This window comes from Gopherus evgoodei, chromosome 7 (assembly GCF_007399415.2).
Source record: "Gopherus evgoodei ecotype Sinaloan lineage chromosome 7, rGopEvg1_v1.p, whole genome shotgun sequence".
NCBI lineage: Eukaryota > Metazoa > Chordata > Testudines > Testudinidae > Gopherus > Gopherus evgoodei.
Window position 1 is genome coordinate 119,086,301 of NC_044328.1, and position 23,784 is coordinate 119,110,084.

The 23,784-nt window shown below is 43.2% G+C and overlaps 1 protein-coding gene across 2 annotated transcripts in view; it reads left to right on the forward strand.

Annotated features, from left to right (window-relative positions):
• The window catches only part of CNTN3 (contactin 3), a 251,644-nt gene that overhangs the window by 130,294 nt on the left and 97,566 nt on the right, over positions 1–23,784 (forward strand). For both annotated transcript variants that reach the window (XM_030570435.1, XM_030570436.1), the window contains exon 3: positions 7,864–7,956. In XM_030570435.1, coding sequence (XP_030426295.1) covers positions 7,864–7,956 — 93 coding nt within the window. The remainder of the gene's footprint in view (positions 1–7,863; positions 7,957–23,784) is intronic.

Here is a 23,784-nt window from a genome sequence, read left to right on the forward strand (position 1 = left end):
ATGGATTTATATATAGATGCAGTTACAAGCAATAATATATACTTAATACTGAAGTGTGTAAAAGTAAAATAAAATGTATTACTTAAGTGATGTTGGCGTAATAGGGCAGGACAGGATCCTAAATGCCACTCATGTATTTATTTTAGCATGAAAGTGGTCAGATTCTGTGTAATCTTAAGTATATCCCTATATTTAAATTGCCTAATTATTTTAACATCTATGAGAATAATTTAGAGCCTTTTCTGCTGTGAAGTATGGATGGATGCAAATGACAGTAGAACAGCGCAGAAAAAAGTCCAGAAGGTGGGAGTGGAAGGAACAGGGTATGTTGCATATCTGCCTGTGGAAGCTCTTCAGTGACCAGTTTGCCCTGGATATTCTTTCCCAGCATGCTGCCTCTCAGACCCCGTGCAGATATTGCCAGAAAACAAGACATGGTGATATTAAAAACATTGGTCCCCCTTTTGGACCCGAGCGACTAGTCAAAGTTTGGGTTCTGGGGATGTTCCAGTTGTGAGTAGAAATTGTTGATAGGTATTTCTTCAATGTAGTGTTATTTCTTTACAAAGAACATACATTGTTCCATCTCTAAATGCAGAGGGTATCAAATAGCTTCTTTTGCTCATGGCACCAAGAACTCTCTTTTCAGCCTTCAGTTGCATCTGAGGAAGTGGGTATTCACCCACGAAAGCTCATGCTCCAAAACGTCTGTTAGTCTATAAGGTGCCACAGGATTCTTTGCTGCTTTTACAGATCCAGACTAACACAGCTACCCTCTGATACTTTTCAGCCTGCACTGCTGACCTGAAAACCTCTCTTCAGGTATCTTGGAGGATCAGACACTGTGTTTTCTGCTGCTCCTTCTGTTGTCTGTCTCTTTCCTTGTCAGTCTGTCTCTGTTTTCTGTGAATTCTCAATTCTTCTTTGAGTGTTTGCTCACGCCCATTCTATTGTAGGTGTGTGCGCTCACCACCTGCACCTGTGCTGGAAGTTTTTTCCTCAGCAGTATCCATAGGGGACCAGCTCTGGAGTGGTACCTGTATGGTGCAATATAAGGGGTGCTACTGGCTCCCACCGCCCTCAGTTCCTTCTTATTGCCAGTGATAGCGCTGGAACATTTCTTGTGTTGGCAAACCTTCTCATTCTTAATCCATTGAGATGAACTTTTTATCTGTAAATAGTTAAAAGGTGTTAGTAGTTTCTCTCAGCATAGTTAGTTAGTCCCGAACGGGACTCAGCCTAGGGACGGGGTATGCCCCGATCCCCAGGCTTCAAACCCTGTGATCGCTGCAAAAAAAACTATTCCCATCAGCAATCCTCACAGCTGTCTGAGGCGCCTGGATGAGACCCGTATCAGTGACAAGTGTTGGATCTGCAAGGGGTTCAAACCTCAGACAAAGGAGGAGTCAGACCTACATCTCCAGGCGCTCCTTATGGAGTCGGCGCTAGCACCGGCACTGGAGCCATCCAGGTCGGACTCTGCTCCTACTACCGTGGCATTGGTCTCTGGGATCTCAGCATGGGGACTCGTCACCCTCAGATAGATTAACTCTCACTCCATCTTGTCCCCACTTTGTGTAAGGAGTAAAGGTGTAAGAATGTTAGGGTGGCTAATGAGTTGTGCTGCCACACTAGGGGGGAGGCGGGGAAGGGGCAACCAGACAGAAACATTGGAGGGTCTGAGATTGAAGGGCTTGGGAGCTTCCTTTGAGCTCTCATTGGAATAAATCAATTATAGGTGCTCAGTACTGCTGAACATCAGGCCCTATGTGAATACAACTGAAGTAACAAAAATTACTTGATTCTTCTGAGAATTTGGGCCTTAACAACTCATCCACATTCACACACACATTCTGTGGCAAAGCTGGAAGTACAACCCAGTTCCTGAGCCCCTCTCATGTATCTTAACCACAGCATCTTCCTCCTGATGACAGTTGTAAAAACATGTGGTAATGGGTTCCCCCCACAGTGCCACCTGGAACTGGGGTACCACTGATTCCCCGCCAACCCACCAGCCTGGGCTCCATTTACACTGTATTGCTGTGACCAGCCTGCCAAGCCTTCTCCCAGGCTCCAGCCTGTACTTCACCAGCACGCATACAGGTAGGGACACACCCAGCTGCAGTTACATATGCTGTGATCAGCTCTGCATGGGAAGGCACAGTTAGGGCACCTCCCAGTTCCTAAGGCACGCACTCCTCTCTGGAATGTAAACCCAAAATTATACCGTCTTGTGCTGCACAGAGAAGTGTACAGTGAAAACTTGTGAAATTCCCCCTCTCCCTCAAAGTGGAGAGGAAATATACAACAGCTTTCTGCCCCAAGTTATGATTTACACACACACACTGGTTTTAGACAAAGCAAAAACAAATGTATTAACTACAAAAGGTAGATTTTAAGTAATTATAAGAGATAGCAAACTGATCAAAGCAGATTACCTAGCAAATAAACAAAACATTCAAACTAAGCTTAATATCCTACATAGAACGGATATGAATAGCAAATTCTCATCCTATATGATGAAGCAAGGAAGCTGCAGGCTCCTAAGGAGCAACCTGCACTAATATACAGCTTGGAATCCCCAGGTGTTTCATTCACAGGCTAAAAATTCCTTTAGCCTGAGTCCAGCACGTCCCCCCCAATTCAGTTTTTGTTCCTTAGCTGTTTCCAAGAGTCAGTGTCAGAGTCAGTGGAGAGCCCCGATGATGTCACTCCCCGCCTTATATAGCTTTTGCATATGGCAGGAACCCTTTGTTTCAAAGCTTGGTTCCCACGCCAGTCAGTGGAAAAATACCGGTATCCCAAGATGGAGTCCAGCACCAGGTGACCTGATCACATGTGCCTGTAGTGCAATAGCAGCCATGAATCAGAGGCTGTTTGGAGCATCCTTAGGAAGCCCCCTCCCCCCCCCCCAATCCCCACTCCCAGTGGAAGATATACTACTACTAAGGCCTATTGTTTTCTCTAATGACCCTTTAATCTGAATGGGCCCTTCCCAGCCAGCCATCTGGATGGAGTGCATTGTGCCTAGTGGGTGTTCCCCAGGTGTAAACACATTTTTAATACAGATATATATAGTCAACATTCCTACCTTCAGATACAGAAAAGATACATGCATGCAAATAGGATAATCATATTCAGTAAATCATAACCTTTCAATGATATCTCACATGACCTATCTTGCATGAAGTACATCAGAATTATGCCATAATCATATCATATATATATAATATCTCTATGAAGAATTCAGGGTGCAATGTCACATATGTGTCCATATGTGTTGTGCTCCCAAAGTATCTGAGAACCACTGCATGGCAAGTATGAGTGAAACCAATCTGCCTGTAAAGTGACTGACTCAGCCCCAGTGAGAATACAATGTCACGCTAATATGAAAAGAGAGAGATGGCCAGGTTCAGACATTAATAGGCTCTTAAGTGCTCACAGATGTTTTCTATTTTTAAGTTTGATTTTTAGTGTTTTTAAATTGTTTAAAAGATAATAAAATGAATAACGAGGAGTACATTATTACTGTTGCATTAAGCAAGTTTTTTTTTAAAATGAGGCATTGAAATGCATAATTACTGTCGTTGTGTGGTCTTGTTGGGTGAACATCTGTTGTTGCGTTTTAATGTTACATATGAATTACACTAGAAAACAGCTATTGTTGGTCATCCCACTATTTTTATTATCTTTGGCTGCAAAGATTTTAAAAAGTCCTTTGGGCGCATCATCGAACATCTATGCATGATAACTTTTGTGCCTGTCCCCTTTCCAAAGTTGTAAACAAATCTTTTTCTCCTCCTAGCTGATTCCACTTACAGCTCTCTGAATTGACTTCTGTTTGGCCTATTAATTTGTAATGGTGTACTTCAGTTCTTCATTATTGTAAATAACACGCAAATGAGTATCTTGAGAGCAGAACTCAGATTGCGCTGGAGGAAAACTGCCATCAACTGTGAGCTTTGTTTTCAAAATCCAATGTTGCTGTCTCTGCAATTTTGTGTTTGAAAGATTTGCTTTAAGATTATTTAGAGTTTACTGAGGAGGACTTCTTTTTTTACTTATTTCTTTTTTAGGATGGAGTACCAAATTTTCAGCTTGTATCTACGGCTGTTTCTGGCATTGCAGATAGATGTAACAGGGCCTGACTGTCCTTGTGTCATCATTTACACCATTGCAAACTGGGTATAAAACGTTACTGATCTGGAATTCTGCATTTACGCACGGAGTTAGCAGCATTTTACACCCACTTTTCACAGATATTTAAATGACTGTACAAGGTACAAGGCAGTGGAGAATCCAGCCCAATATACTAAGGCCCATTTCTGGTGTCCTTACTTAAACAAACTACCATGAACTTCAAAGCTAATTTTGCCTGAGTAAGGTCAGTAGTATCAAAAAGACATCCTCCAGTTCTTCTCCGAGTGATTGCTCATGTGTATTCCACAATAGGTGTGCATGCTCGGCACATGTACTGGTGCCGGAGTTTTTCCCCTAGCAGTACCTGTAAGGGGGGGAGTGCCCCCGTGACCCCTGAAGTGGCGCCTGCCTGGCACACTATAAGGGGAGCTGTGTGCTCCCCCCACCCTCAGTTCTTTCTTGCCACCAGTGAAGGTGCATCCGAACTGCTCTGCTCCAGCTTTGCTGCAGCTTGTCCCCAGAACTGTTCATTCATTCAGCGTTAGTACCCGTAGTTAGTTAACTGTTTAGTTAGTTAGTGAGCCCGGGCCGGGGCATGCCCCGTGCCCTGGGATTTAAGTCATGCAGCTCTTGTAGGCTTTCTATGCCAGGAAGTGCCCCATGTGCAGACTGTTTGCACTGCTCGGGAGAAACCCGTATTAGCGAAAGGTGCAGGATTTGCAAGTCATTTGAACATCGGACCAAAAGAGAAAGGGACATTAGGCTCCAAGTCATCCTGATGAAGTTGTCGCTGACCCCGACCCCGGCACACTGTTCTGAACCAGTGCCTAGCCCCACGGCATTGGTACGCGTCAACCCTCCAGCACCATTGACCAGTTGGCACCACTCCCCATCCACAGGGCACGCTAAGAGGGCCAAGAAGACTCCCTCTTCTCGGTGGCACCGAAGGAAATTTGGGACAGAGGCTAGGCCCATGTCAGGCAGTCCTCCATCCCCACCAGGCCCCTGGCCTCCAACTCAAGCTGAGCAGTGTAGCCCGGCCCCTTCAGAACAGGGCTCTCCGGATGTCCAGATGCCTTCTATGCCTGAAGTCCTCCAGGTGGCCCGAGACATCATGTCCATGCTAGTGCCTGGAGCGCCGTTGATGTTGGCCCCACGTTCCAGAGGCAAGCCACCACTGGTATCTCTGCAGTCGCCTCCGGCCCGGTACCAGTCTCAGTCGAGGGAACATTCCTGACGCCGATCACCACCCGGTGACCGCTCAGGGCAAAGTCCTTCAGTGCCGACCAGACTGTCTGGCGAGGTTCCATCTGTCCAGTTCTTGCGGCACCACACGTCCTCAAGGAGTGAATATCGATGAGATCGCGGCAGGCATCGCCATCGGTCCTCGTCTCAGAGAGGGTACCGCAGTCGGTCAGGGCACAGCCTGGGTCCTCCAAGGGCAAGCAGGCAGGGAAAAGGCAATTTTGACGGGACGCTCGGAGGCACCCCGCCAGCTCTCATCAGGGATCCACGCCCAATAAAGTTTCCCTTCTCCAACCAATGTATGCTTTCCTCCTGGAATGGTTGCGACTAACCTCGGAGCAATGACTCCTCAATACCATTTCCCGGGGCTACACCCTCCAGTTTACTTCCTCCCCGCCCAACCCTCCCCCCGCCTTTCCTCCTGGGGGACCTCTCGCACAAAGCTCTGCTCGAGCAGGAGTTGGGGTGGCTCCTAGGACTAGGAGCCATAGAGGCAGTGCCTGAGGAGTTCATGGGAAAGGTGTATTACTCCCATTATTTCCTTATCTTGAAGGTCAAATGGGGGCTCAGGCCCATCCTGGACCTCCAAAGGTCTGAAACAGTACATGGTGAAGCTCAAGCTCTGCATGGTCTCCCTAGCCTCCATCATCCCCTCCCTGGATCCCGGGGACTGGTATGCTGCCCTCGATCTACAGGACATGTACTTCCACATCCACATATTCGAGGGGGACAAATGCTTCCTCCATTTCATGGTGGGACAGAATCATTATCAATTCACAGTCCTTCCGTTAGGTCTGTCCACTGCCCACAGGATGTTTACAAAATGCATGTTGGTGGTAGCAGCCTACCTCAAATGGCGAGGGGTCCAGATAGTCCCCTACTTGGATGATTGACTTGTCAAGGGCACCTCCCAGTCGCAGATGAGGGATCACTTGGCACTCCTGTCCACGTGCCCCACGTTGGGCCTGTTAGTAAACAACACCAAGTCCTGTTAGTCCCGGTCCAACGCCTATAGTTTATTGGGGTGCTTCTGGACACAGAGTTAGCCAGGGCTTCTCTCCTGCCTGAAAGGTCTCATTGACTCAGTCACAAGGTTCCCGGTGACAACAGCCAGGGTTTGCCTGCAACATGTTGGCGTGCACATATGTGGTCTGTCACGCCAGACTCAGGATGAAGCCCCTCCAGCTTTGGTTGGCCTCGAAGTTCTCCTAGACCACGGACAGAATGGACAAGGTCTTCACCATGCTGGACTCTGTGATCAGCTCCCTACGATAGTATTCTGCCCCAAACAACATGCTACCTTGAACAGACTGAGCTGTACAGAAAGTCCTTGCAACTGTTCGTCACCTCGGCTGAGCACGTGAGAGGCCAACCGATTTCCACTTAGCGACTTTCCAGTTGGATCACTTCATACATCCGTTCCTGTTATGAGCTGTTGGGTGTCCCCCCACCACCTATTGTGAGGGTACATTTGACTCGGGTGCAGGCCTCGTTGGCTACCTTCGTGGCCCACGTCCCCATCCAGGACATTTGTATGGCCGCCACGTGGTCTTCGGTTCACACGTTCACCTCGCACTATGCAATTGTCCCCCGGACCAGAGATGTCGCCAGGTTCAGCAGGGCTGTCCTCCATCCTGGGAACTTGTGAACTCCTACCCATCTCCAATAGATATAGCTTGGAATCACCTGTTGAAGTATACACAAGAGCAATCACTCGAAAAAGAAAAGCCAGTTACCTTTTCCGTAACTGATGTTCTTCAAGATGTGTTGCTCATGTCTATTCTACATCCCACGCTCCTTCCCCTCTGTTAGAGTTGTCTGCCAAGAAGGAACTGAGGGCGGGGGGAGCATGCAGCTCCCCTGATAAAGTGCCAGGCAGGCGCCACTCCAGGGGCCATGGGGGCACTCCCCCCTACAGGTGCTGCCAGGGGAAAAACTTCCAGCACTGGTACACATGGCGAGCATGCACACCTAATGTGGAATAGACATGAGCAACACATCTCAAAGAAGACCAGTTACGGAAAAGGTAACTGTCTGTCTTTTTCTGAACAACTATTGAGTATGAATTTACTGGTGATTAGAGGACATTCAAATCAGATCCTTAATGTTATTCCCAAATATGAAATGCTTCATTTCAGATGAAACTCTAGTTACCAAATAGCAGCAAATTAGAGACCTGATTCTAGCCCAAGTTACAGTAGTAACACCATTGCAGTTGACTGAGTTATGCCGGTTTAAACCCAGCATCAGTGAAATCAGATTCAGGTTTGGTATCTATTTAATCATATCTCTGCATAAATAATTCCAGTCCTCATTGTCACCCTTACTCAGTTGCTTGTACTGAGTGGTCCACTGAAGTCAGTGCAACTAATTTGTGTAGTAAATTTCTGCTTGTCCTGCACAAGAATCACAGACCCGGGCCCTCTCTGAATCATTGTATGTGTTCTGATACCCATTTCTCTTTTCTTTCAAAAACAGATCTTGAAAACTTTAAAACTAAAAGAATTACAGTGTCTGTTCGAGAAGGTCAAGGAGTTGTGCTGCTTTGCAGACCACCGCCTCATTCAGGAGGTAAGAAATGTTTGCAGCTCTGTTGTTTGCTGCCATTGTTAAATGTGTCAGCACTGTGGGATCATAGAGTAACCACCAGAATTCCCCTGCAGTAAAAGTTTCATATATAAATATGCCACCTGAAGTCCCTATTCCACACAAAATTGAGAACTAGTCCATGTAAGGATACTCGATACTAGTGAATGATTCCCCCCAACAATGTTTATCGTATTAGTACCAGGTGAACAAGCATTTGAAAACCTTAAAGGACTTGAATGTACATCTGAGAACATACACCCTAGTAGACATTTTTAATATACTTCTTGGCAATAATTTCCATTCTTTATAACTTGTCTCAGATGCCTGTGATTTAAAAAAAAATTCTCCTGTGAGCTAGACGTACTTAGTCAATTATGATTATTATTTTGTGATTATTGTTTGATATGTATTTATGTTGCAATGGAGGTTAACCAGTTAAGGCTCCTATGTGCTAGGCACTCCACAGACATACGGGAAATGCCAGTGCATGTCCCAGAGAGCTTATAATCGTGACTATTAGGAAAGCAATAGATAATAAGACAAAAATATCATAATGCATCCATAGTACACCCAAGCCTTGAATACTCTGTGCAGTTCTGGTTGCCCCATCTCTAAAAAGATACATTAGAATTGGAGAAGGTGCGGAGAAGGGCAACAAAAACGATACGTGGTATGGAACATGACGAGAGGTTAAAAAGACAGGGACTGCGGCTTAGAAAAGAGAAGACTAATGGGGAATATGATAGAGGTCATATTCATGAATGGTTTGGAGAAAGTGAATAGGGAAGTGTTATTTACCCCTTCACATAACCCTATGAACAAGGGGTCACCGTATGAAATTAATAGGCAGGAGGTTTAAAACAAACAAAAGGAAGGACTTCTTCACAATGTCTACAATCAACTTGTAGAACTTCTTGCCTTGTGATGTTGCGAAGGCCAAAAGTATAATTGGGTTCAAAAAAGAATTAGATATGTTCATGGAGGACAGGTCTATCAATGACTACTAGCCAAGATCATCAGGGATGCAACCCTATGCTTCTGATATTCCTAAATCTGCAGCTGCCAGAAGCTGTGATTGGATGACAGGGGATGGATCGCTCAAAATTGACCTGGTCTGTCCATTTCCTTTAAAATTGACCTGGTCTGTCCATTTCCTTTGAAGTATCTAGTATTGTCCTTTTTCAGGAGACAGGATACTGGGCTAAATGGACCATTGATCTGCCTCAGAACGGCTGTTCTTACAGGAGTCCATTCCAAGAAGATATTTATTGACTTAACCAGCTATGCCCCTAATGTCCTCTTTTCCTCTCTGCACATCTTGATAGCCAAGTGTCAAGCCCCCTCAATCTTCACCCTCTTCACTTCTGGGAAGGAGATTCTGCTCTCCCATTTCTCCCACACCTCCACCCACCAAACACATGTATCTTTACTCCCCTACAGCTACTGGACAGAAAGTTCACTTGGTTGACTGCTGGAGAGGAAGGGGCTGTTTAACTTCTCTTCTCTCTCCTTTTCATTCTGCTGGCTTGAGGGTCTGTATGTGTCAACTCCTGTTCTCTGTCTTGGCTTGGTGTGATAAACCCCATCATGAGAGTAGGAGTACTTGTTAGGTGGGTTCCATGACTTTGCCTTCCCCACTCACACACTTGTCATGCAGCTCCTTCTCTCTTCTCACCTTTGACGCCTGCAGTTGCTCCCATGCTTTCAGTACAGAAATGGCACTTACATGCCCAGTTGATTCTCTGCCAAGACACTGAGTATGTAAAGTTTACTGCAGATGTAAGTATTATTTCTCACTGGATGTAACACATGCTTGATGCAAAAACAACACGTGAATCTGATTTACTTGGATGGGGCCAGTCCTGAGGATCAGGTTTAACCAGATATGAAATTTTGAAATAAAATGGCCTAGTGTCTCCCACTTCTATTCAGTATTGTTTAAATTGCTGCCAGTCAGACAGTCAACACCTGTCACATTGACTGGCAGATGACACCCATCTCATAAGAAGTAAAATGTGCATTCTTGCTACAGTGAAGTCCACGGCCTTAAACATTGTTTATTTCCCTTATTTCTGCTCCTGAACTACCCTCTCATATCACAAAAGAAGACTTGGCTGCCTTTTGATTATGTTCTTTGGAAACTTAGTGTAAGTATGTTGGCAGCCTTTCCTGGTGATACTACAAGCAGCACTAGGCCCATTAATTAGCTCAAAGCAATAGCATAAAACTCTAATTTTTAGCTTTAATGCAAATTTATTTGTAGGCACACTATTTAGTGGAAGAGTCACTCACCTCTTATTAGAGCAAGATCGGTTCCTTTCAGTGATCCCAAGGACACTGCTAGCGAGAGTCAAATAGTAGTTGTTTACCTGGTTGCTTTTCCAGCCTTGCTTGTAGACCTTGAAAATGTCACTCCATTGAGAGTTGGAGGGTGCATAGAGAAATTCATTAAAATTCCAGTCTGAGTCACTCTGGAATTTAAGAATATAAAATCTAGTGTATTTCATTCTGTTTTGAACAAATTAAGAGACAGAGGACCCCCATGTATGAACTAGATGTGGAGGAGAGAAAGAAAAATCACAGAAAGCTGAGGCTGAGGGAAAGGGAAGGGAAAAGTGGATGGATTTACCTGGATTTTGGAGTATGCTCCAACCTCCAGTTAACTTCTTGGGGCTCAATGGCTCTGATTCTACAGGAATTCTAATAGTTGATTGATAACCCTTACGGTTAATTTCTGCCCTCTGGGCAGCATTGCTGAAGCTTATGTAGTTATGTAGCTGTAATTAGCCTAGGGGCAGGATTTGGTCTTAGTTTTGCTAGAATAGATCTATTTTCGTGACGAACAAACTAATAAATGTGACTCTGTCTAAGGAGGAGAAACTGTGATGTGGTGATGCTCAACCAGAGTTAAAACACATATTCTGAAGGACATGCAATCATAGCCTTTTGCCTTTAACGGAACTTTGTTTTCATGTCTATGTGCATTTTATAATTCCTGCTGTATTTTAAAATGTCTTTGACTAATTGGCTTTGGGCCTCCAATAAGATTCTGAAAGCAACTAGTTTTGTTTGCTTGTTTGTTTTAATTATTGATGTGCAATCACACTTCGGAAGTACTGCAATGTTAAATATTGGATGCTATTTCCTAGGCAAGGTGAATATAAACTAGGCATGGCTCTTTGTGTTTGACATGGCCAAGCAGATGCAGCCTTAAAGGGTCCATTTTACAACTGGCTGAGCGTGCTACATTTTTCTGTCTTTGAGATGATGTATACTCTGAACTCCTGTTCATTCCTCCCACCCAGTTTCCCCTTTCTTGTTGCTGCAGAGATGGCGCGTTCTCCCAGATCTCTATAGGAATAGAGTAATGAAAACTTATTCCTGCAGATAGACAGATGCTTTTATTACCGATGTCAACCATTCAACGAGGTCATGTACATTGACTTCCAGTATTTTACAGCACTGTGGAACTTTTACAGCAATGGGAAAGTCTGAGGTGCCAAACAGGTGATAAAAAAACTGGATAATTTTGCTAAGAATCGCTGTCCAAAATGACACGTAGAACAAGTGAGAATTCCTGTCATCATCCACAGATGGGATGTTACTTGCATCCAAACTATAAATGTTATTCACCAAAATGGAGGGAAAGAGAGCTGAGTTGCTAGTGAGATACCACAACAAAATCTGGAGTTGCTCCTAACATCCATTTAGGATTCTAGACTTGTGAAGAAGCTATCTAAAGCTGTTGGAGGTATGAGAACAAAGTGAAACTGCCATAGGAGTAGGATCAGGGTCCCTTCCTAAGCCCCAGACCACAAACAAACCTGAACATTGGGATGGTCAAAATCTGGATCTGAGTTTTGTGCCTCCAGCAGATCTTTTAAGATTACGTAGCTCTGTGAAGCCAGGTTAATGTATTGCATTCCAGTAACCATTATTTTTATGTGATATAGTTGTGCCAAGATAAATAATTTTTTAAAATAAATATTGTTAAATTCACAGCCAAAGTTGTTAATGTTTTACCAAGTGGTTTAATACGCACACATCCAAAAAAGCTATAGGGTAGATGGAAGCACACAAGCATGAACAGTTTCATTTTCCACCTTTGAATTGGATCCTGACCTGGCAAACACGTATGTACATTTTTAAATATATGAGTAGTTCTACTGGCTCTAATGGCACTGCTCACAAGAAAGGGTAAGCACACATTTGCAGCGTTAGGTTCTTGAATTGCCACTCAATCTGCGGTTGTTTAGAGTCAGTTGATATAAAATGTATAAAGCCCAACATGAGGTGGTAGTAAAGTCAGGTGAACAATGAAACCGTTACCTTTGACTGTTCTATTCACACAATGTCATGGTGGGCTGTTATATTTGTGAACATCCATGAATTATTGATCCAGCTCCCCTAGCCAAAAGTTTAATCTCCGTCAGCCAGTTGTGTCAGCATTTCTCTCCCATTGATCTGTCAAATAAATAAACAAATTCTATACGAAATGGTTTAGAAATCTTCATCAAACATTTCATAATATCATTTTTTAGGGTTGTTTTCCCCATGTCCCCACAGAAACTATTCCTCTATTCTTAGTAATTAACTAAAGTGCACAGAGATGCTGAGAAGAGCTTAAGGAAAGAACTATTAAATCCTGCAAGAGATGAAGGGCAAAACACTGTCTGCATGGACTAATGTAGTATCCCTCACTTCGAATAGAGCTCAGGAAGAACTGAACACTCTTACCATCACAGAGCCCATATTAATTTTTAAAAACTCTGGGTCATCTTGCAAACTCTTAAGCATGTAAGTAACTTTACTCATAGGAGTAGTCTCTTTGAAGTTAATGAGATTACTCATGTGATCAAAGTTACTTATGTGCTTTTGTATTTGCAAGCAGAGCAAGTGCCAAGACTTCAGAGGGAGCAGGACTGGGCTCATATTCTGGTTTTGTTTGAATTATTTCTGTTGGATTACGGTGGGTGGATGGGAGTGATTTACAATAAATGCTCTTAACTGACTCACTGTGGAACACGTATGTTTCTGGACTTAGTTTGCTAGCTAAGATGTGCCATGGACTTCTAGTGAATTATATATTCAGTAGCATTTGTGGGAGGATACTTCCTGCCTCTTATAATGGACTAGGAAAAGAGGAGAAGAATGCTTTTTACTATAGTTAGGGTAATTTTGGTGTTTGGTATTTGCCATTTGGGGAGATCAGATTAGACATTAAATTGAATGGGGAACCTTCAGTTTTAATACATATTGGGGATTTTATTTTTGAGTTCTTTCTTGGTCATAGATCCAACTGAATAGTTATATTTTTATAATGATTGTAATGGTGCTTAGTGGGTTAGGTTTTATTTGAAATAAATATTTTGCTGATGCACTTCACATCAAATCAGTTGTACTTATAGTTGACTGTTGATTTTTTTGGATAATTAGGATGCCTCATATCAGGTATAATAATTGATTTGCAGATATGGGAAAACATTTCTAGTTGCTATAATTTTCACTGTATCACCAACTGTTCTGCTAAAACATATTGTTTTTCAGGAATCATTAGGAAATTCTCCCTAGTATACATATGAGGTGAAATAACATCTGAAGTTTAGATTTATGTGAACTCACAGCTATCTTTTTCATTCATTTTAACCATTAAGGCCCTCTAAAGTCCTTAGAGGGTGTTTTGATCATTTACTGTCTTTATACTATGTTTTTGATTGTTTAGAAAGAGAAACAGTATATCAGATCTCTGGCATGAATGAAACATGTTAATGTTTGGCACACATTTCACATGCCCACTTAAAAATATAATAAGATGTTCATTTTCTCCTGAAAAGGAAGGAAGGAGCTGGCCACGAGGAGATGTTAAAAATGATTTTTTTTCTGTACTGTTGTCTTTGTTCCAAAACAAGTACTTGTTGAAAGAGTAATATAGGGACAAGGTTCTGTTAAGTAAATCAGCTTCCCAAGTTCATGTAGAGCATTGCCTGCCATCATATGTTCATGTGTATCTTGAATTTTCATATAATTTACATACAAGATTTCTAATGTGCATGAGTTATATACAGTGATTTCTCCTTAATCTGTCAATAATTTTGTCACTGAAGGGAATGTTAACCATCTTTAGGATCTTCTCTGTTAGGCAGGGAAGGGGTCAGATTCTCCAAAGGTCATGGAATTAATCAAACTGACCAACTTTCTACCACACTCAGTGAGTAATGTGGGCAACAGATAAACTGTGTTTAAGTTATTTGTGCCTGTGCCCATGACTCTCCTATTACAGGGAGTTTTCTTCTTACAGATAACATTCAAGGTTCACATCTTCTCTTGAAAGTCAAGAACATGGAAACCTGGGAGAAGGTTTAGAATTTGGGGGGAGCATGGGCTGTTATAGCAGGGGTAAAGGAGAGACAAGACAGAATTTGGGGTAGGGGGAATCAAATCAGTATCTTAGATGTCTGTATACTAACGCAAGAAGTATGGGGAATAAGCAGGAAGAACTCGAAATGTTGGTAAATAAACAAAACTATGACATAGTTCGCATCACAGAGACCTGGTGGGATAATATGCAGGACTAGAATATTGGTATAGAAGGGTAATACTGGTATACAAGTGTACAGCTTGCTCAGGAAGGACAGGCAGGGGGAAAAAGGAAGAAAGTGTTGCCTTATATATTAAAATTGTATACACATGGACTATGGTGATGGAAAATAGAAGACAGACTTGTTGAAAGTCTCTGGGTAAGGATAAAAGAGATAAAATACATGGGTGATGTCATAGTAGGGGTCTGCTGCAGACTACCTAATGAGGAAGAAGAGGCGGATGAGGGTTTTTTTAAACAGCTAGCAAAATCATCCAAAGCACAGGACTTGGTGGTGATGGGGGACTTTAGCTACCCAGACATCTATTGGAAAAATAACACAGCAAGGCACAGATTATCCAATAAGTTCTTGGAATCTATTGGAGACAATTTTTTATTTCAGACTGCTATTAGGGGAGAGGCTGTTCTAGATTTGATTTTGACAAATAGGGAGGAGCTGGTTGAGAATTTGAAAGTGGAAGGCAGCTTGGGTGAAAGTGATCATGAAATGGTAGAGTTCATGATTCTAAGCAATGGAAAGAGGAAGAACAGCAAAATAAAGACAATGAATTTCAAGAAGGCAGACTTTAGTAAACTCAGGGAGTTGGTAGGTAAGATCCCATGGGAAGCAAGTCTAAGGAGATAAACAATAGAAGACAGTTGGCAGTTTTTCAAAGAGACATTGTTAAGGGCACAAGAGCAAACTATCTCACTGCGTAGGAAAGATAGGAAGTATGGCAAGAGGCCACCCTGGCTTAACCAGGAGATCTTCAATTACCTCAAAATCAAAAAAGAGTCCTACAAAAAGTGGAAACTAGGTCAAATTACAAAGGATGAATATAAACAAATAACACAGTATGTAGGGACAAAATTAGAAAGGCCAAGGCACAAAATGAGATCAAACTAGCTAGAGACATAAAGGGTAACAAGAAAACATTCTACAAATACCTTAGAAGCTAGAAGAAAACCAAGGACAGGGTAGGCCTGTTACTCAACATGGGAGGAAAAATAACAACAGAAAATGTGGAAATGGCAGATGTTCTTAATGACGTCTTTGTTTCGGTTTTCACCAAGAAGGTTGGTGGTGACTGAACATCTAACGTAGTGAATGCCAGTGAAAATGAGGTAGGATCAGAAGAGGCTAAAATAGGGAAAGAGCAAGTTAAAAATTACTTGGACAAATTAGATGTCTTCAGGTCACCAAGGTCTGATTAAATGCATCTGAGAATACTCAAGGAGCTGATTGAGGAGATATCTGAGCAATTAGCGATTATCTTGGAAAAGTCATGGAAGATGGGAGAGATTCCAGAACAGTGGAAAAGGGCAATGTAGTGTCAATCCATAAAAAGGGAAATAAGGACAACCTAGGGAATTACAGATCAATCAGCTTAACTTCTGTACCTAGAAAGATAATGGAGCAAATAATCAAGCAATCAATTTGCAAACATCTAGAAGATAATAAGGTGATAAATAACAGTCAGCATGGATTTGTCAAAAACAAAATGTGTCAAAACAATCTGATAGTTTTCTTTGACAGGGTAACAAGCCTTGTGGTTGAGGGGAAGAGGTAGACGTGGTATATCTTGACTTTAGTAAAGCTTTTAATACTGTCTTGCATGACCTGCTCATAAAAAAACTAGGGAAATGCAACCTAGATGAAGCTACTATAAGGTGGGTTCAAAACTGGTTGGAAAACCGTTCCCAGACAGGAGTTATCAGTGGTTCACACTCATGCTGGAAGGGCATAATGAGTGGGGTCCTGCAGGGATCAGTTCTGAGTCCGGTTCTGTTCAATATCTTCCTTAATGATTTAGATCGGGGTGGCCAACATGTGGCTCTTCAGAGGTTAATATGTGTCTCCTTGCATAGGTGCCAACTGCAGAGCTGGAGCTACAAGTGCAAACTTTCCAGTGTGCTACAGGGTGCTCACTGCTCAACCCCTGGCTCTCCCCAGCCCCACTTCACCCTTTCCCCCAAGACTCCCTCCCCTTCCCCTGAGTCTGCTGAGCCATTGCTGCTCCTCCTCCCCCCCCCCCTTGTCTCTGGCTGCTTACTTGCCATTGAATTCTTTGTTATGAGCTCACCTGTTTGAGAGCCTTTTCTAACGTGCCACTGTCCAGTAGCTGGCCCTGTTCATCTAGGAGGCAGAACCAAGAGCAGCCCTGAAATTGTTTGGCCTACAGCAGACATTTGCCTCTATCTTATTTTCCAGTCAGTAAACATTTGTTTGGGGGTAAAGTTGGGGGGCTCCTGTTATATTTTCTTCTGAGTTTTCCCTTCTCTTGTCTCTAAGGATGTGGTATATCTTCAGATTGCCATTCTCCTTCATTCTTCTCATCCATAATGCCCTGTCCCCTGAGGGGAGAGAGCTGTAGATTGTTGGTGTTAGAAAATGTAAATGATGATGCAAGTCTGACCAGCATCAGATGCCAAATGGAGTGAGAACAGTACTTGTAATTTCTGCCATTAGTGGCTTCTTCACTCCTTGAAGGTTCCTAGACAGACTCATCTTCATCCTTGTTCTGAGAGCATCTAACCTATAGCCTTCTTTGTGGAGAGGAGAATCACTGGCGCCAACCATTAGGAAACACATACTGCTGGAAGAACAACCTCACCCTGCCAGGTATGTACAAGAGCCGTGACTCTGTCTCAGCTTGGGAGCTAGGATACAGGATGTGACCTCATTGGAGTTACTCCTCGGTCTTGCGATTTAAAGTGGGAGGTAAGGTAGTCCCTGCAGAAGGTGTGCTGCCAGAGTTTTTCTATCTGCTTTTATCATTCTCACTCTCCTCCTCCCCTGCACATATCATCTTTATGAACCAGGAGTTGCATTTTGCCTTTCCCTATGATATTGGTAGTGCTGCTGCAGTTTCTTTAGCAGGATCTTTCCACGTTGTCCCAGTCAGATTGGCAGAATTGCTGTGACCCAGTCAGAAACCGAGGTAGTGTCAACAAACTGAACATACACATCTTATTTTGTGAAGTTAACTTGTAATTTTTAAAAAGGAAGATTAGTTTTGTTCCCTGCTTAAACTGTTCTAGAAGTACATACTTGGGTGGAAAAGGCAGACTTTAAGATCTTATGCTGGAGGAGAGGGAAAGGAGTCTCAATAATTCTGCATAACCTTTTTATTGCTATATCTGCACAAATTATATTTAACATATGGAGGATGTGAGTAACCCAAGACAACTTGAATACATTACAAACATAATTGAACCAACAATTGTATACAAGAGGGTACTGACAGTTTTATTCATTAGCCTCGGGGCAGATGTTTCTGCCTTGCAGGCAGTGGCATAACTAAGAGAGACCGGCTGATACCTCTGGGATCCTGAGGCATTTGATTGCATATGGTGGGTGGGCGGTTTGTTGATCATGATCTCAAATTAGCATTTCAACAGCAGTTGCTGTTACTTTAATCCACTGGGCTGCTAAAATGCTAAAACATTATTATCGTTATCAAATACTTTTGTGCGTACAGTTTTTAGGGCTAAATTCCAGTTGCCTTACTCACATGATTAGCCCTTTTGAAGGCACTGTTCTTAATTCAGACTCTGCCAACGGGACTACACTTGTGAATAAGGCAAGTACGAGTTTGCCCTGCGTCTCACTTCCAGCACCAATAGATGAAGTCTTAATTGATAAATGAATGTATATTGAATGATATTGATCATTCTCGCTCATGGCTCATTATTTTAAAGACTTGGCCTGTCAGTTCAAAATGACTTGAGATCACTTAAAATAGATAATTTACCGCTCATTAGTCAGTGTAATAAATCGTTCAATGAATAATGTCATGTCTGTTGCAAATTAGTATTTTCACATGCAAATTGATATTGCCATTTGGAGATCCATAAGTTCCAACAAAATACTTCTTTATGAATAAAATAGTGTGAAAACTCTCCTGTGCTGAGTAAGTATGTGTCAGGAATATTTTCATACCTTTATTTTACCTAACTTTTGAATGCTCAGATACCATTTTGCAACAAAGTACAATATTTTTGTTGAATTTGTTAAACACATCAGACCTTTTTGTGTGTGCATGTATGCATGTGCAATAGAACTGCAGAATTCAATGCAGATTCTGTTACTGTTATTTGGGCTATAAAGGGTCAAACATTCAGCTAGCTGCAAGTTGGCCTGACTCTGCACACACACACTTACACCCTTGTAACCAATTTTTCACCCAACTTTAGAATAAATTGCACTTGGCACATACAAATCATGACTTGGGGCACCCCCTGGCTCAATTGCATGCTCATCCAGTGTAGTAAATTGAGTAATCAAAGGCCAAGTAAAATGAAAGACCAAGGCCTTAAAAACTGTGTTCTGTAGCACTTCTTTAGCAGGTCTGCTTCTGCCATGTAGAAAAATACTTTAAAAATGTAAATTGCGGTGACCCTGATAGTATCATCATCATTTGCACAAATTTCAGATGACAACCTGAAATCAAATGGGACCCAAGAGAAATTTATATTGGCCCATATAAGGTACAATAATACACCTTCACAGCTGGAATTTACATTGATTCTATGTGTCGCATTTTTTTCTCCTCACCAGCCACAAATCAGTGTTGACAAAGAGAAATAACTCCTCAGACGCACTCTAGCTGTGTTCAGGACCGGTGCTAGAGTTTTTCCCTAGGCGCACAGCCATTTCATTTCCCCACGCGCCACTCCCATGGCTCCGGTGGACCTGCCGCAGCCATTTCTGAGGAGGATCCATTGGTCAGCAGCTCTGGTAGAGCTGCCGCAGCTGTGCCTGCTGGGAGGTCCACCGGAGCCGCACGCGACCAGCGGGCTGTCCACAGGCATGCCTGTGGCAGCTCCACCGTAGCCGCGGACCAACAGACCCTCCGCAGGCACCACTGCGGCAGGTCCACCACAGCCGCATACCACCACCCCCCCAGCAAAATGCCGCCCCCCCAAAATCCTGCCACCCTAGGCGATTGCCTAGTTCTCCTCAATGGAAACGCCGGCCCTGGCTGTGTTCTTCCCTTGCACTAGTGCAATCTTTCATCTTTTTTCTTTTGACAAAACTGTACGCTGGGTAGAACTGAAAGTAAATCTGACCAAAATCATCATCATCTTAATTTGAATGATGGTTGCACCTATTAGAGAGAACAAGGTGGGTGAGGTAATACTTTTTATTGGACCAACTTCTGTTGGTGAGAGAGAAGAGCTTTTGAGCCAGGCAGAGCTCTGCTTCAGGTCTGGGAAAGGAATTCACAGCAAAATGCAAAGTGAAAGAGATTGTTTAGCATGAGTGGTTAGCACATATTGTAAGGGTCCATTCAAGGTAGAGTGGCCCATTAACACCTCTGCAGTCATGGGACAAAAGGAGGGAGTTAGTGGGCTACAGATTGTTGTAATAAGCCATAAATTCAGGGTCTCTGTTCAGGTTATGATTTTTAGTGTCTCACAGAGTAATTAATTTAAGTTGTCAGGCTCATGTTTTGAAAATGTTGTGCGGGTTTCCTTTGAGGATGAGGACCAATAAGGCAGATACAGAATGATCACTTTGTGAAAAGTGAAAACATCAAGGAGTCCTTGTGGCACCTTAGAGACTAACAAATGTATTTGTGCATAAGCTTTCATGGGCTAGAAAAGAACTCACTTCATCAGATGCATGGAGTGGAAAATACAGGAGCAGGTATAAATAAATGAAAAGACAGGAGTTGCCTTACCAAATGTGAGGTTAGTCTAACGAGACAGTTCAATTAACGGTAGGATACTAAGGGAGGAAAAATGACTTTTGTAGTGATAATGAGAGTGGCCCATTTCAAACTGTTGACAAGGAGATGTGAGTAACAGTAGGGGGAAATTAGTATGGGGGAAATTAGGTTTAGGTTTTGTGATGACCCAGCCACTCCCAGTCTTTATAAAGGCTTAATTTGATGGTGTCCAGTTTGCAAATTAATTCCAGTTCTGCAGTTTTACGTTGGAGTCGGTTTTTGAAGGTTTTTTTGGTTGAAGAATTGCCATTTTTAGGTCTGTTAGTGAGTGACCAGGAAGTTTGAAGTGTTCTCCTACTGGTTTTTGAATGTTATAATTCCTGATGTCAGATTTGTGTCCATTTATTCTTTTGCGTAGAGACTGTCCGGTTTGTAAATAGTGTGCACCCACAGGCAGAGCCAGTAGCTCTTCTGGTGCGACTGTACTGGCCCCAGACCTTCCACAAAGCTACATTTCCAGGGGTCTGCACAGCCCCGCCAGAGGGTACAGCTGGGGGTAGTACAGCCAAGCAGGACCTGCTGCCAGTGTGGGGCCATCGGGCTGCCCTATCTACTGCTCCTTTCACCACTGACCTGAACTGCAGGACTCTCCCAGGAACGACAGCAGCGACAGGAGCTAAGCGTGCAGCCACTGCTCCCAGGAGTCAGCGCCCCATGCCAGCCGGTCCTCCAGCGCGGCTGCTCCAGTACTGTCCTCAACCCTGTCCTCCAGCAGGGCTGCACAGACCCCAGGATGCACAGCTTTGTGGAAGGGCTGGGGGTGGTACAGGCCATGTCAGAGGAGCTGCTGGCATGGGGCCACCCGGCAGCCCCACATTCTGCTCCTTTCACCGCTGCGGTTTGGAGACACTGTTTGCAGAAGTCTGTACCGGGCGCAGCGGGAGGACAGAGCCCCTCCAGGGAGGGGATGGGGAAAGCACAGGGGCTGGCGGGAGGGCAGGGAGGAGTCACGTGGGGACGTCAGTTGTCCCCCTTTAGTTGGTGTCCCCCTTTTTATCCCTCCCATGAGTCGTCTAAGCCCAGTGGTTTTGTCTTCTATCATTTTCCTGTGTGAGCTCATTCGAGAGCATAGTTATTTGTCTGGTTGCACCCGCATAGTTGCTATTAGGGCATTTAGTGCACTGGATGAGGTACACCACATGTTGTGACAGGCAAGCGTAAGACCCAGGGATCTCGAAAGGTGAGTAATAGGGGGTGTTGATCATTGTAGCAGTAGAGATAAGTCTGCAGGTTTTGCACCTATTGTTCTGGCAGGGTCTGGTGCTGCTTTGAGTTAATATGTCCTGGTATGTGGGGAGCTTGCTTCTGATGATAAGCTTGGAGAGTTCGGGGGGTTGGTGAAGGCCAGAAGTGAAGAGTTAGGAAAGATTTCTTTCAGGATGGGGTCACCAATGTGTATGGGATGTAATTGTTTCATGACAACCCTTATAGGTTCCATTGTGGAGTGGTAGGTGACAACTAGGAGTGTATGGTCAGGGGGGCTTTATTTCTGTACTGAAGCAGGTTGTCTTGGGGTATTTGGGTGGCTTGTCCCTTGATGCAATCTACTTCTCTGGTGGAGTGTCCTTATTTGGTGAAGGTGGTTTTGAGTGTGCTAAGGTTTGTGTATATATCCCAGACTTTCTTCTCAGAGCATATTCTGTGGTATCTGAGTGCCTGTCTGAATGCACAGTTCAGTCCAAGATCCAATACGATTCAGTATTTTCATTAATGTCTTGGATAATGGAGTGGAGAGTATGATTGTAACATTTGTGGATTACACCAAGCCAGTAGGGGTTGTAAGAGCTTTGGAGAACAGAATTAGAATTCAAAATGATCATGACAAATTGAAAAATTGGCCTGAAATCAGGAAGATGAAATTCAGTAGAGACATATTCAGAGTACTGCACTTAGGAAGGAAAAAGCAAATGCACAATCACATCATGGGGAATAACTGGCTAGACAGTAGTGCTGCTGAAAAGCATCTGGGTGATTATAGAGGTTCACAAATTGAATAAGAGTCAACAATGTGATGCAATTGTGAAAAGGCTGATAGCATTCTGGGGTGGGTCCTATGTAAGACACAGGAGGTAATTGTCCCACTCTACTCGGCACTGGTGAGGATTCAGCTTGAGTACTATGTACCATTATGGGCACCACACTTTAGGAAAGATATGGATAAATTGGAGAGAGTCTAAAGGAGAGCAACAAAAATAATAAAAAGTTCAAAAAAAACTGATTTATGAGGAAAGGTTAAAAAAACCCCAACACCTGCGTATGTTTAGTCTGTAGAAAGGAAGGTTGTGTGGGGACCTAACAGGTCTTCACATATGTGATGGAGTGTAATAAAAAGGATACTGATCAATTGTTCCCCATGTTCACTGAAGGTAGGACAAAAAGTAATAGACTTAATCTGCAACAAGGGAGATTTAGTTTAGATATTAGAAAAATCTTTCTCACTCTAAGATAAGTTAAGTTTTGGAATAGGCTTAAATGAGGTTATGGAATCCCCTTCGGTTTTTAAGAACAAACACTTCTCACGGTTGCTCTAGGTAGACTCAGTATATTTGCCTCAATGTAATGGGCTGGGTTTGATGACTTCTCAAGGTCCCTTCCAGCCCTACATTTCTATGATCCTATTATTCTATGTGCTAGACACTTTCTACACTCATAAGAGATGCATTCCCTGTCTATAAGAGCTTATGACGCAAGATGAGTATTTCAATTTTGGGAGAACAGGACTAGACGGTAACACTGTTTTAAATGCTTCACAAAATTTGAAATTCACAGAGGCCATTTTGTACATTAATATAAAAATGTTTGATGTAAAATCTCTGCTCTCACATTGCACAAAGGAATATGTGACTTGTTAGATACCCCACATTCCATGCTTTTCATAAGACGTTGTTTGGATTTTGTGCATAGATGGTGAAGGATGCTTTTGTGGATCGATGGGACATTAGAGATTGATGGTGCTAAGGCTCACCAATAATGCCCAGTGTTGCCAACTCTCATGATGTTATTGGGAGTCTCACACTATTTGTTGTAGTTAAGGCTCCACCTCCTGGAGTCAAATGATTACACGAGAATTTCAGTTTTCATTTTAAAAAAGTAAAGCAAGTTTCTAATCTTTGTGTTTTGTTGAGAAAATTGAAAATATAACCTCAGTGCACTCCTGTTGCTAACCAGAATGCAAACCAAAAAACCCCAAAATATATTATTGTATTGAAATCTCAATTTTTTAAGCCCATCTAATGATTTTTGTGGTGCTTAACTGATGATTTTTGAACACTGGATGTTGTTAGATACTCTGGAGACACTGTGTAGTGTGCACTCCGGGGTGTAGTACCACCTGCTGCCATTGAGGGGAGTGCTGGTGGCACGAGCTGATTCAGTCCCTGGAGACTGCAATATACAGGGTTCCAACTAGAGATGGGTAGTTAAGAGTCCCAGTAGCACAAGCTGCACAAAGCTGAGGAAGAAGGCAAGCAGTGGGGCTAATTCCATGGGAGCAGGCAT